General features: G+C 46.8%; 1 protein-coding gene across 1 annotated transcript in view; it reads left to right on the top strand.

Moving 5' to 3' along the window:
* GALNT8 (polypeptide N-acetylgalactosaminyltransferase 8) overlaps nucleotides 1-11,759 on the top strand; it is a 45,125-nt gene extending 33,366 nt beyond the window's left edge. Inside the window, exons 8-11 of the mRNA XM_012809304.1 lie at nucleotides 574-711; nucleotides 1,269-1,364; nucleotides 2,933-3,100; nucleotides 11,607-11,759. Coding sequence (XP_012664758.1) covers nucleotides 574-711; nucleotides 1,269-1,364; nucleotides 2,933-3,100; nucleotides 11,607-11,759 — 555 coding nt within the window. The remainder of the gene's footprint in view (nucleotides 1-573; nucleotides 712-1,268; nucleotides 1,365-2,932; nucleotides 3,101-11,606) is intronic.
* The last annotated feature ends 848 nt before the right edge of the window (nucleotides 11,760-12,607 follow it).

Here is a 12,607-nt window from a genome sequence, read left to right as displayed (position 1 = left end):
ATCTCAACAGAGTCATTGTGATGTGACTGTCCCAAGCACAATTCCCAAGGGAATTGTCCCTAAATCAATGAACTTCTAGAAGGGATGATCTGAGACAAACCTCAAAGGAAAATTCTGGGAAGAGGGCAAATACACAAGCGATGTCTGCATTTCCTTCTAAATTTAGACTTTTTAGTATATTTTCACTTAGATTCTCCACAAATACTACTTCTATAAATCTCTTTTAAGCTCCAAATCTTGGCACTAGAATATTCCCTTTTGAGAGTCTTTTTTGGTTACCATGAAGAGAGTTTTGTGCCTTATTGACACAAATATCTCAAATGTCTGCATCAGCTTGCTGTGATGAAAAGTAAACCCAAGTGACCCCACTTGCAGTCCTTGCAAATACCTTTGAAACCAGCAGAGGTTTCTACAGTTCAAGGTTTCTCCACTTTCCCTGGCAATGTAAAACGTCAGTCTTACCTCGCAGGCCATGAGAAAGGCACTCAGCCCACATCTATATGGTCCATACCCATTGATAGAGTCAAAGAGGCTTCATGGCTCAGGGCACAGCAATACTTGTTTCGTTTGCAGAACTCTGGAATCGATTATGGAGACATTTCTTCCAGAATGGCCCTCCGGGAGAAGCTGAAATGTAAAACTTTTGACTGGTACCTGAAAAATGTTTATCCACTCCTGACACCAATCCGCAGCATCGTGGGCTATGGGACAGTATGTATTATGAAATTGCATTTTAGATTTCAAATGCTTGACTGCAAAAGACAAGGGAACCCAAGTCACAGGACTGCCCAGCTGAGAGTTTCCCGAACCCGCCCAACCCAAGACCCCTCTTCTCCCACCCTCCTTCCCTGCTCTCTGCCCTTGGACCCTCTGCTTCCTTTCATCTGCTTCCCAGCTCTGGCCTTTCTTCCTTTGCTCTGCTTTTAGTCTCTGCAAACTGCAGCCCTTGTCCTGACCCTCACCATTGGTTAACCAATCTGAGTGTCTGGCCTTGCCCATCGGAGCTCTGCAGGGGCGCCCCTTCCCTGTAAGTGAGGTAATGGGTTGCGGTGTGGGGTTCCCGGGAGGTGGGTCCCAAAGTGGCCTCACTTCAGCATTTGTCTGTCTCCCAGTGCTTAGTAAAGGCCTGCCATGGGACCAGTCTTTGTTCCTGTTGGTTGGGGTTTCTTGGTTGCCGTGGTGTACTGGGGAAAACGCAGGCCCTGGGGAGGCACAGGGCCCTCTCTCTCTGGTTCTTTCCAACAGTGTTGTGTGTTTTTTCCCTTCAGATGAAAAACTCATTGGATAAAAATGTCTGCCTTGATATGGGACCTGTTCCAGGCAACACCCCCATCATGTATAACTGTCATGCGTTCAGTCCACAGGTACCTTCCACGTTCTTCCCTGTCCTGACAGGCCGAGTCTCTGATGGCTCAGCCCCTGGTACCCTCTGCCCTTCTTACTCGGTGTTAGAGGATGCGGAGGCAGGAGCTCAGCGGCTTGGGCGACGGAGAAGCCTGAAACCCAGACAGTGCGGGTCACTGAGCACTTCCTCGTTTGTTCTAGAAGTCATGGGGAGATAGTTCTGGTTCGGGTACAGGAAGGATAGGTGGAAAGCTCAGGCTCTGTAGCATTCATTCGCTGTGGTAATATTTTTGACATTCACCTCCCATCCCTTCTACTTTTCCCTCTATGCCCCACAAAGTGGACAGGAAGCCACCTGTGCTTCTCCTGTAGAGAAGACAGAGGCTGCACAGAAGTTCCTCCAAGGGATGGAAAAGCTCTGGCACCAAGTGGAGGCCACAGCCAGGGCACTTATTTGTTACTGAGAATATTCACACCTATTGTCTTACCTGGCTGCCCTTACGGGCACCTTTTGAGGTATGAACAATAGATATCATTTCCACGTAGATGCAAACCTGGGACATATAAACGATCTCCTTGTCCAAGCTCACTGAGCAAGGTAGAGGCAGATCAGGACCCTGAAAGGTTTCCTGGCTGGGTGTGGTGGCTCACACCTGTAATCCTAGCACTCTGAAGGCCAAGGAGGGTGGATTGCTTGAGCTCAGGAGTTTGAGACCAGCCTGAGTAAAAGGAAGGCCCCATCTCTAAAAATAGCTGGGTGTTGTAGTGGGTGCCTATAGTCCCAGCTACTTGAGAGGCTGAGGCAAGAGGATGGCTCAAACCCAGGAGTTTGAGGTTGCTGTGAGCTATGAGGCCATGGCACTATATCCAGGGTGATAGAGTGAGACTTTGTATCAGAAAACAAAAACAAAAACAAAACAAAACGAACAAAAAAGACAAAAAGGAAAGAAAAGAAAAGAAGAGGTTTACTTACCACAGCCCCATAGCTGGGGCTAAAAGTGACAACTTTTTTTATGAGACAGTTTCAAGCTGTCACGCTGGATAGAGTACGGGCATCACAGCTCACAGCAAACTCTTGGGCTTAAGCCATTCACTTGCCTCAGTCTCCCAAATAGCTGGGACTACAGGTGCCCACCACAATGCCCCACTACTTTTTTTGTTGCAGTTGTCATTGTTGTTTTAGCTGGCCCAGGCTGGGTTTGAACCACCAGCCTTGATGGTATGTGGCTGGCATCCCCCCCACTGCATTACAGGCGCCGCCAACAGTGACAACTTTTGAAGTTCAGTTGTGTTTTGATTTCCAAGACAAGCTCCCTCATCCGTGCAAGCCTTGTGTTATAGTCCTTGTAGGGAAGCAAGCAGGCTAAGTGCCCCCTGCTGTCTTCCCGGGAATCAACAGGGAGGTGTGTGGGGGGGTGGGAAGCAGAGGTGACTCTTTGATGCCTAGGACAGTTCCTCCTGTGTGACTGAGTGTCTCGGGGACCCAAGAGTGGTCTTCATGACCTCTGTAAGGCCAAATCCCTTCCCCTTCTCCACCTCCCACCTCCCAACCCTGACTGTGCCTGTGGCTGGTTCCTTGTTCTTTTAGCAGGTCTACTATCTCCTGACTGGGGAGCTCTACATGGGACCGCTGATTGCAGAGGCAAACGCTGACGATCGCTGCCTGACAGACCCTGGCAGCGGGGAGGAGCCCTCTCTAGAGCCTTGTTCCAAGGCAGTGAAAAAGGGACTGCACATATACTGGGATTTTAAACCGGTGAGTTGCACATTTTTTAAAGGAGAAAGTATCTTCCCAAATACGATGAGAGGTTCAGACTTGATTTGACAGTTTTCAGGAAAATTAATTTTTGTGGCAGCATGTAGGGAACAGACCAGAAAAAGGCAACTGGGTATGAAACAGTCTGAATAAGATTAGAAAGAAGAAATACTGGAGTTTGTTATAGTTTAATAGTGGAGAGCTGGGGCTTGACAACTTGAATGATAGGTGACTGAACATGACAGTTCTACTCCACTGAGGCGTATTAAGGTAGTTGATAGTTTTCTTGTGAAGTTCTATTTGGTTCTCAGTGAATCTGCATAAGATAAGATGAACGGGTCCTAAAAGGGGTTAGAAGAAATAGTTAGTGTTGTGGCCGGGCACGGTGGCTCACGCCTGTGATCCTAACACTCTGGGAGGCCGAGGCGGGTGGATTGCCTGAGCTCATGGGTTCAAGACCAGCCTAAGCCAGAGTGAGACCTCATCTCAAAAAATAGCCAGGTGTGGTGGCACCTGCTCCCAGCTGCTGAGATAAGAAAATCGCTTGAGCCCAAGGCTTTGAGGTCACTGTGAGCTGTGACCCTACGGCATTCTACTGAGGGTGACAAAGTAAGACTCTGTCTCAAAAAAAAAAAAAAAAAAAAGTCAATGTTGTATCTTCTCAGCTTGGGGAGATGAGTGATTATATCTCTTCCTTGGTTTGCATCGGTGGAGATAAACTTGTAATTGATATTTAGGAGATGATTGAGGCTACAGTTTTAAGGTTATAACTGACATGCACTCCTTTTATAAGGACTGTATGTCTTAAGGTGTTCTTTAGGGCTGAAGGAAATAAGAACTATTTTACCTACAAATACATTTATTTGATGTATTTTGCGATGGCTGCCAGCAAACGGGAAAAATGCTATAAGGCTGTGTAGGTGGGGAGGCTGGGGAGAGGTTTGTAGAGAATCTCTGTGAAATGCAGCCAGGCCCTGCCTGTTTGATTGGGGACAGGCTTGCTGAGAGTGACATCCTTAAAGGCCTGAAAAAAAATATTTCCCTGAGGGCTGTGATCGTGAGGCGTACCTGCATAAGGAGACCACCTTGCCAGGAGAATGGGTTTCCTTTCTCCCTCCCTCCCGTAACCTGTTCACCCAAAACCCTGTGTAGCCATTTTCTAAACCCCTTCACTTCTTAAAAGAGGACTCCTGTGCCTCACTGGGGGAGGCAGTGGCAGTGCTTGTGTGACTCAGTTCTTGGGCTCAGTTCTTCCTTTGTGGTATAATGAATATTGGGTCCCTGAGATTTTTAATTTGCATTTTACATTCTGAAATCCTAGCTCACTCACATTTAGCGAGCTCCTTCCCCTCTCTGAAGCTCAGTTTCCTCATTTACACAATGGAGATAATAATATCTCCTTTATGGGCCTGTTGGTTGGGGGTATGATGGTAGTCCGTGCGTGTGAGCATGGAGCGTGGTGCCTGGCACAGAGGAGCCTTTGCTGCATGTCAGCCTCATGGTTCGTGTGATTGTTAATGGTCCGCAGAGAGTGTGGTGCACTGGGCTGAAATCGGACAGGGTCTCATATAAAAGTCCTGCCTTTAAATTCAACGAGTGACCAAGAACAGGGTGGAGGGCATCTGGCAGAATGTATGTCACAAGGACAGAAGGACCTCAGACCACAGTCTACATGTGAATTTACATGGATAGGGCTCCTCCAATAGCTTGAGTGTTCTCAAGCGACTTTGGTAGGCCTGGGATGTTCTGGCGGAGGGCAGCGCAGCTCTGTCTGTGACTGTGTCCCTGACGCTGGTCCTGTGTTAGGTTCAGGTGCCACTTTTTAGGAGACATGGACATTCTAGCTCAGCAGTTCCTAACATTTTAAAGCTAATGACTGCTTTAAGAATTTGCCGCTAGCTGTGGACTCTCTCTCTAGAACATATATGTATACTATGTGCAAAATCTTGCTTATGATTTCAGAAGGTTTTTGCGTGCTAGGTTAGCCTCCCTGAACCAGACAGTATTGATGAGAAGGAAGAGGGTAACATCTTCCCAGCCCCTGTCTCCTTGCTTTAAGCTCCAGTGGTATGAACTATGCGATTCAATGAGAGGCCATGCTCCTTCTTACCCGAGGCCCCTCGGCAGGCCGGTGCTATCCCCTCCTCCTACCTCTTCACCAGGCCAACTACAAAGCATTCCTCTGGCCTTAGATGCTGCCTCCTTCAGGAAGCTCTCCATGACACACCCGAGTAGGAGGGATGGTTCCTCCAGGTCTTCTCAGGGTCCCATCTGAAGCCCTCCACTCGCCCACCACCTCTTGCAATTGCCCGCTCCCTGGCTTCTTTCTATCACTGGGCTGCGAGTGGGAGGGCAGGGCCTGGGTGTGCTTGCTGTTTTCTCTAGCGCCACACCTGCAGCTCTCAAGGAGTGATTGCAGAAGAAAGACTGGCAGACCCGGAGGTACCCTATGGGCTTGGAGAGGTGAACCTGGAGGTGGTGTCACAGGGAATAGAGCTGAGACCCATGTCAGGAGTCAGAGTTTGACTTCATGCAAGGAGCGGGGGGAGGACTTTCTACCAGCTTCACAGCTTCAGCTGTCCTACAGGAGAATGGGCGGCACCGCCTGCTAGTGAGTTCTCTGTCAACGGGAGTCATTCTGCAGAGCACTGTTGGGGTCTGGCAGGCCTCGTGTATTAAATGTGAGGTTTTGATGTCCTTAATGGTTTCTTTTGTGTGGAAAAAATACTACTACCAGTTTACTTTGTTTTAAAAAATTAATATTTACTTTAAGTCATAAATTGAAAAAATCTTTGTTTTTCTTTAAGTTTTTAAGTTCTGCTTATAAATCTTATTATTTTATCTCAAAGCCTAGCACATTTTGACAATCACTTTTATAGAGGATTTTTACAATTGAATGAATTAAATTCCCTTGAGCATTATGGGTGGCATTTATAAATTTAATACATTAAATTTTCTTTCTTGAGAATATCAGTTATCTGACTTAAATTTAATAATCCTTTTGTTTTTCCTTTTTAAAGACAGAGTCTCACTATGTCACCCTTGGTAGAGTGCTGTGGCATCACTGCTCATAGCCACCTCAAAGTGTTGGGCTTAAGCGATTCTCTTGCCTCAGCCTCCCAATTAGCTGAGACTATAGGCGCCAGCCACAATGCCTGGATATTTTTTTGTTATAATTGTCATTGTTTGGCAGGCCTGGGCTGGTGTATGTGAATGTGGCTGGTGCCTTAGCTGCTGAACTACAGGCACTGAGACCAAATTTAGTAATTCTTAGTTTCACTTAACTGTTTCAAAAGTGTTTGCAAATTCAGTAAAATTTCAACATAAAGTCACAAATTTAATTACTCAATTAAACATTTTAAATTTGGTATCATAAATTTAAGCTGTAAGATGTTAACTTTTCTTTAACACAATAAGTACTTAAAAATAGTAAATACACATAGAATCTTTAGCAAATACCATGTGTTTGATCTCTTTAACATCTATATGTTATCCTAGCTCTCCTGGGGGATTAAATATGCTACTTATTCTTTTTTTTTTTTTTTTTTGGAGACAGTCTTAAGCTGTCGCCCTGGGTAGAGTGCTGTGGCATTATAGCTCATAGCAACCTCAAACTCTTGGGTTTAAACGATTCTCTTGCCTCAGCCTCCCAAGTAGCTGGGACTACAGGCGGCCACCACGACGCCTGACTATTTTTGTTTGTTTGTTTGTAGTTGTCGGTGTTTGGCAGGCCCGGTCTGGATTCGAACCCACCAGCTCTGATGTATATGGCTGGCGCCGTAGCTGCTGAGCTACAGGCATCAAGTCTATGCTACTTATTCTAAAGAAATAATTATGCATTCCAAACATTTTGAAGGTTGTCTTGCAAAGAGAATTTTGCAAGATTGCCTTCTCAGCTGACAGGCTGCTGCTCGAAGACAGATTTTGGCTGGGTGTGAGATGTGGACTGCAGGACATCTAGGGAAATTTCACCTACCCCACAGATGTCCAGGCTGAGTCCCTTCTTATGGCCACCATAGCAAGAACTCTAAAAGTTAAAGGGGAAAGTCAGCATATAGGTTCAGCACTAGTAGCTCAGTAGTTACGGCGCCAGCCACATACACTGCAGCAAGCAGGTTCGAACTCAGTCCAGGCCTGCTAAACAACAGTGACAACTATAATTAAAAAAGTAGACAGGCATTGTGGTGGGCGCCTGTAGTCCCAGCAACTTGGGACACTGAGGCAAGAGAATCTCTTAAGATCAAGAGTTTGAGTTTGCTGTGAGCTGTGATCCCACAGCACTCTACCAGGGCGACATAGTGAGACTCTGCCTAAAAAAAAAAAAAAAAAGTCAGCATGTAGTTCAAGGTGTATTACCTGATGTTAAGCTAGTATTGAATTGATTTATTCTACCTAATCCTTTCTTATCTATCTGTTAGGACCAAATTTTTTTCAGATATGAAAAATGTTATGTGATCCAACATTGGGGCCCTCTTTTGCTCTATTTACTTTATAAATACAATTTACAAATTTATTCTACTAAAAACTTATAAAAGATATGTTTCAAAATTGAAAAGGAGAGGAGAGTAGATAATCTCTTTATTTTCTTCCAATCCCCTGATTCTGTGATTTTGGGTGATCCAGAGTGAACCTGAGGATGTTATGACCTCTGGGGACTGCAAGAGAGCCAGCCCCAGGGACTTGAGAGGGAACCCCGTGCCGAGAGAGAGGCATTTTGAGAAGTGTGGACTTGGAGATGAGGAGCACAGCGTTGAGAGGAGTGATGCCGCTGAAATAAAAGGGAATTTGGGGAAGGTTATCTTCCAGATGGAGTGATAGCTAACAAAACAAAGGCTCTCCAGCGGAAGTAGAGAGAAGGAGAACGCTTGTAGTCAGCCTTCAACAGTTCAGAGGAAGGGACAGGGAGAGGGGCTCGTACCCGTTCTTGGGGTCATGGAAGGTGGCCCAGTTTCAGAAGCAACTTGCCCATATTTAGGAAAAGCCTGACATTAATCAGAACTCAAATTACATATTAGTGCCTTTTTAAGGCACTAATTCTCTTTTCAGACAGTATCTTAACTTAAGGAATAGTATAGAATGTAAGCCAAGATTAATGTAGAAAATACCTTAATATTGTTCACAGCAAGACATCAGGAAACATGAGCTGTCCAACAGTAAAGGAGATTTCGCTCATCCCTTGAACTGAATATTATATAGCCATTCAAATGATATTATGAGAAAATGTATTTTAAAGGATTGAAATGGGACAGAGGAGAATAACTCATTTCAATTCAAGTTGGGGGGGGAGGGGGAATGAAGTGAGGAGGGAAGAGGAGGAGGGATTAGAGTGCTCCCACTTAATAAGCACAATGTAGGGGTGTATGGCACAACTTTGGGGTGTAGGACACAACTATAAGAGGGACTCTACCTAAGAAACTCAAATATTGTGACCTGGTTGGTTGTACCCTCACATTAACCTGAAATTTAAAAAAAATAGATAATATACATATATTTTTTGACACAGAGTCTTCCTTTGTCACCCTTAGTAGAGTACTGTGACATTTCAGCTCACAGCAACCTCCAATTCTTGGGCTTAAGTGATTCTCTTGCCTCAGCCTTCCAAGTAACTGGGACTACAGGCACCCACTACAATGCCTGGCTATTTTTGGTTGCAATTGTAATTGTTATTTAGCAGGCCTGGGTCAGTTTCAAACCCTCCAGCCTCTGGTGTATGAGGCTGGCACCATAACCATTGTGCTACAGGTACCGAGCCAAAATAGATAATTTTTAAAAACAGGTAAACAATATTAAAATGGGAAAATACATATGCATATAGTATTATATCTGTACAAAGAAGCAAGATATAAAAACCATATAGACAGTGTTATCCCATTATGAGTGCTTTTAATTTTTTTATAGATACATTTTCCAAGTTAAAAAAATAAGTTTACATTCCTTTTGTAGAAGTAAAAAAGAAACAAAGACAGAAATTTTTAAAAAACTCTTGACACTCTTGGAACCTATAGCTCAGCAGTTAGAGTGCTGGCCACATACACTAGGGCTGGTGGGTTCAAACCTGGCCTGGGCCTGCTAAACAACAATGATGACTACAACAACAAAAAAAGCTGGGTGTTGCGGTGGGCACCTGTTCCCAGCTACTTGGGAGGCTGAGGCAAGAGAACTGCTTAAGCCCAAGAGTTTGAGGTTGGTATGAGCTGTGAGTCCAGGGCACTGTAAAAGGGGTGACATGGTGAGACTGTGTCTCAAAAAAAAAAAAAAAAAAAAAAAACTCTTGACAGGCAACATCCCAAAATAAAAGCAAAGATAAAACTGTGTAAGACCTAGGTGAACACAGTGGTAGATAAACTAGAGGATGTAAGAAATACTGTGATAGCATTTCTAGCCCAGAAATGGAGAGAAAATAGAAAATAGGCCATCAGCTTTGTGTAAAAAGTCACAATGAATTATAGTGACCAAGAGTTACTGAGCACATATTATGGGCCAGGCATTAGGGTAAACATTACCTAATTTAGTCCCTATGAGTCTGGGTCTTCTAAGAGAGATATCATTAGCGCTGTCTCACCTGTGAAGTAACGAAGGCACTCAGAACTCAAATAATTTGCCCAAGGTCACACAGAGTAGTAAATGCCCAGGACTGAAGCATGGAATTGGAACCACTGTGTGTTTTTGCTTTGCTGCTTGGGAATTTGATTCTGGAAGGGAGAGAAACAGTGAGTGTTAGTCGAAAGGATGGTAAGAGCGAATGTCTGGGTGTTTTTAATGTAATTTTTCATTTTTTTGGTCCTTCTAATATTCTGACATTTGGATGTATCTAAAGTAGTAGAAAAGGAGTCTGCCAAGGGAGAGAAATAAAAGAAGGCTAGTAGACAGGAAGACCCCCCCCACCCCCAACCCCGGGGATGGCCAGCGCTCAGAGCAGAGAGGGGGCTGCTGGCAGTTGAGATGGTCAGGGAGGCAGTGTCCTCAAGATTGCCCATGGCCTTCAGGTGAGGGGCTAGAGGGACTGGAAGTATGGGCCTCTTAACATTGAGTTAATGTGAGCCTCGAGGGTTGGGGACCTGGGGACAGTGTGTGCTGAGAAAGCCTGGAAGCATAACCCTGAGGAGGAAGCCAAGCCCCGAGGCCAGGCTGCTGCACTGCGTCTGTGAGCCAGGTCTGCCTGGGCAGGGCTGCTGTCCAGAGTGCACTGTGGTCTGGAAACAGGGGCCCAGAGAGAGGAGCTACTGGGGTGGAGGTGCCTGCGGCAGTGAAATTCTGGAGTTGCCCCGGAAGACTGATGCTGGATGGGTGCCTGAGGACACAGGAGTGGAGGGGCCAGGAGGAGGGGTAGGCGCCTTTGGAGGAGCTGGGCTTGTGGGGGTGATTTGTGATTAGGAGAGATGAGAGGCAGGGAGGTGGTGCTGAGAAGGGAGCAGAGACCTGCAGGAGTGAGGGCTGGTGGCAGTCTATCTGAAGGGGGACAACGAGGTCAGGGCTTCTCACCAGACATCAGGGCAGTTGTGCACTCTGAGGGGGAGAGCAGAGGGCAGTGGATGAAGGGGACACAACCCGAGCCAGGAATGTAGAGCTCATGAGCGATTCCTGCCCAGGGTGAGGCAGGATGTGGGGAGGGAGAGGGCTGGGAGTGGAGACCCGGCCAGAGAGGGGGCAGTGTGGACAGATGGCAGGATGGTCAGTTGTTGAGACATGGAGATCAGGAGGAAGGTGCTGGGTGTGGGGCTGGGAGGGGCACACGGGAACCGGGGAAGGACGGCCCTTCCTCCCTGCACCCCCTTCAGAGCAGATTGTGGCAGACAGGAACTAACACCATTGCACACGTTTCATGTGCCAGGTACAAGATGCTCAATCAATATTAACCCCTTTTAACTTTAATATTCACCCTAAACCCATTTTATAGATGAGGAAATTGAGACTGGGAGAGATTAGATATTTGACAAAGGTCACACCGTTTGTGTGTGGAGAGCAGGGATTCAACCCTGGCTCTTGTAGAACTAAAGCCCCAAATGTTCCCAGACATAAACCTGGGGGCAGCCCCCATGACAGGAGAAGCAAAGAGCCGCCCCAGAGCAGTGGCAAAAATAGACTGAAACTCCTGAATGTCACTCTGCTTCCCGCCTGCAATAGAGAAGGGAGAGGAACACAAGGCGGGGCTCAGGTGAGGACGTGGGTCAGAGGGCCAAGTCAAGAAGGCCCACAGCTCTCCAAGATGCCCTAATGTTGTGTGATCAGCACTGACCTGACACTTCTATCCCGGGAGAGCCTGAGGGCATCCCTCGAAGCTGGCGTCCTATCGCTATCTGGTTAGGGCACCGTGGAACTGTGTGAGGAAGCACCGGGTGACCTAATCCCACGCTGTGTTCTCTTTCCTCCCCTGGATGACTTGCAGATGATGGAGGGATCCCTCGAGCATGTGGAGGGGGGGAGTCATAGCAGGGAGAATAAGTATAGGGAGGGATACGCTGCTAGGACATTTCAACACCTTGATTCTGTCTCTCTCCTCATCCAGGGAAGGGCTTTCATAAACAGGGCCACCAAACGGTGTCTGGAGATCAAGAAGACCTCTGCTGGCAGCTATGAGCCCGTGCTCCAGACCTGCACCACGCAAGTGTGGGAAATACAGCACACCGTGGGGAACTGGGGCCAGACTGATCGCCAGTGAGCCTCAGAGGGCCTGATGTGGGCACCCGTTTTTGTAACTGGAATGGGCTTCTACCCCCAGCACTGCTCAGAGTGGGAGAGAATGGGGGACAGTGTGTCCAAGTGTGTGTGTTTATGGTGACTTTGGTGTGGGGTTCACAGAGCGTATCTGCTGGGGAAAGTGGAGGAAATCTGGATGCCTCGTCTCCAGCTTCCTGGGGAAGGCTGTGTCTCAAATGCCATTCTTGGAACCTCCTCGAAATAACCAGCACCCTCTGTCTGTTACACGGGGAGGGAATGAGGAGGATGGAAGTTTATCTCTGATTTCTGCCCACACTGTTTAGCCTTCTTTCCCCACAGCTACTGTCACCATCTGCCCCACACCTCCTCCCCAGCTCATCTGCTCAGGGACTCCTGTCTCCCGTGAGCGGCTGGGTCGTCCTGAGGCCGGCAGCGTGACAACTCTTCAGTTTACTTAAATCTCCCTTCTCTCTGGACTCCCTGAAAGGTGCAGAAGTAATACAAGTAACTTGAAAAACATTCCTCTGTTCATCCTCCCATCCACGGTTTTAGCTGGATTCTCAATCTCTCCCATACCAGAGAGGACGCAGAGGCAGAGGAGAGGAGAGAAAGGACCTCACCAGGAATTGCTGCTCTTTAAAGGACAGTGATGTCTAAGTAGATCCTAACACTTAATGACTTGATTACCTGTGTCCTTCTCCAACTCCTGTGAACTATGGAGAAAATGAGATTTGAAACAGAAGGTGTCACTTACTGGGGCACAAAGAAGAGGTTGCCCCCCAAACTTAAAAGCAGCGGTCTTTACAGCTGTCCACTGGATAAGTCCTTTCCGCTAGCTGGTGAGTTGGA

The sequence above is a fragment of the Otolemur garnettii genome, unplaced genomic scaffold (assembly GCF_000181295.1).
Source record: "Otolemur garnettii isolate 467f Iridium unplaced genomic scaffold, OtoGar3 scaffold00104, whole genome shotgun sequence".
Classification (NCBI taxonomy): domain Eukaryota; kingdom Metazoa; phylum Chordata; class Mammalia; order Primates; family Galagidae; genus Otolemur; species Otolemur garnettii.
This window is presented reverse-complemented; position numbering and strand designations above follow the sequence as displayed.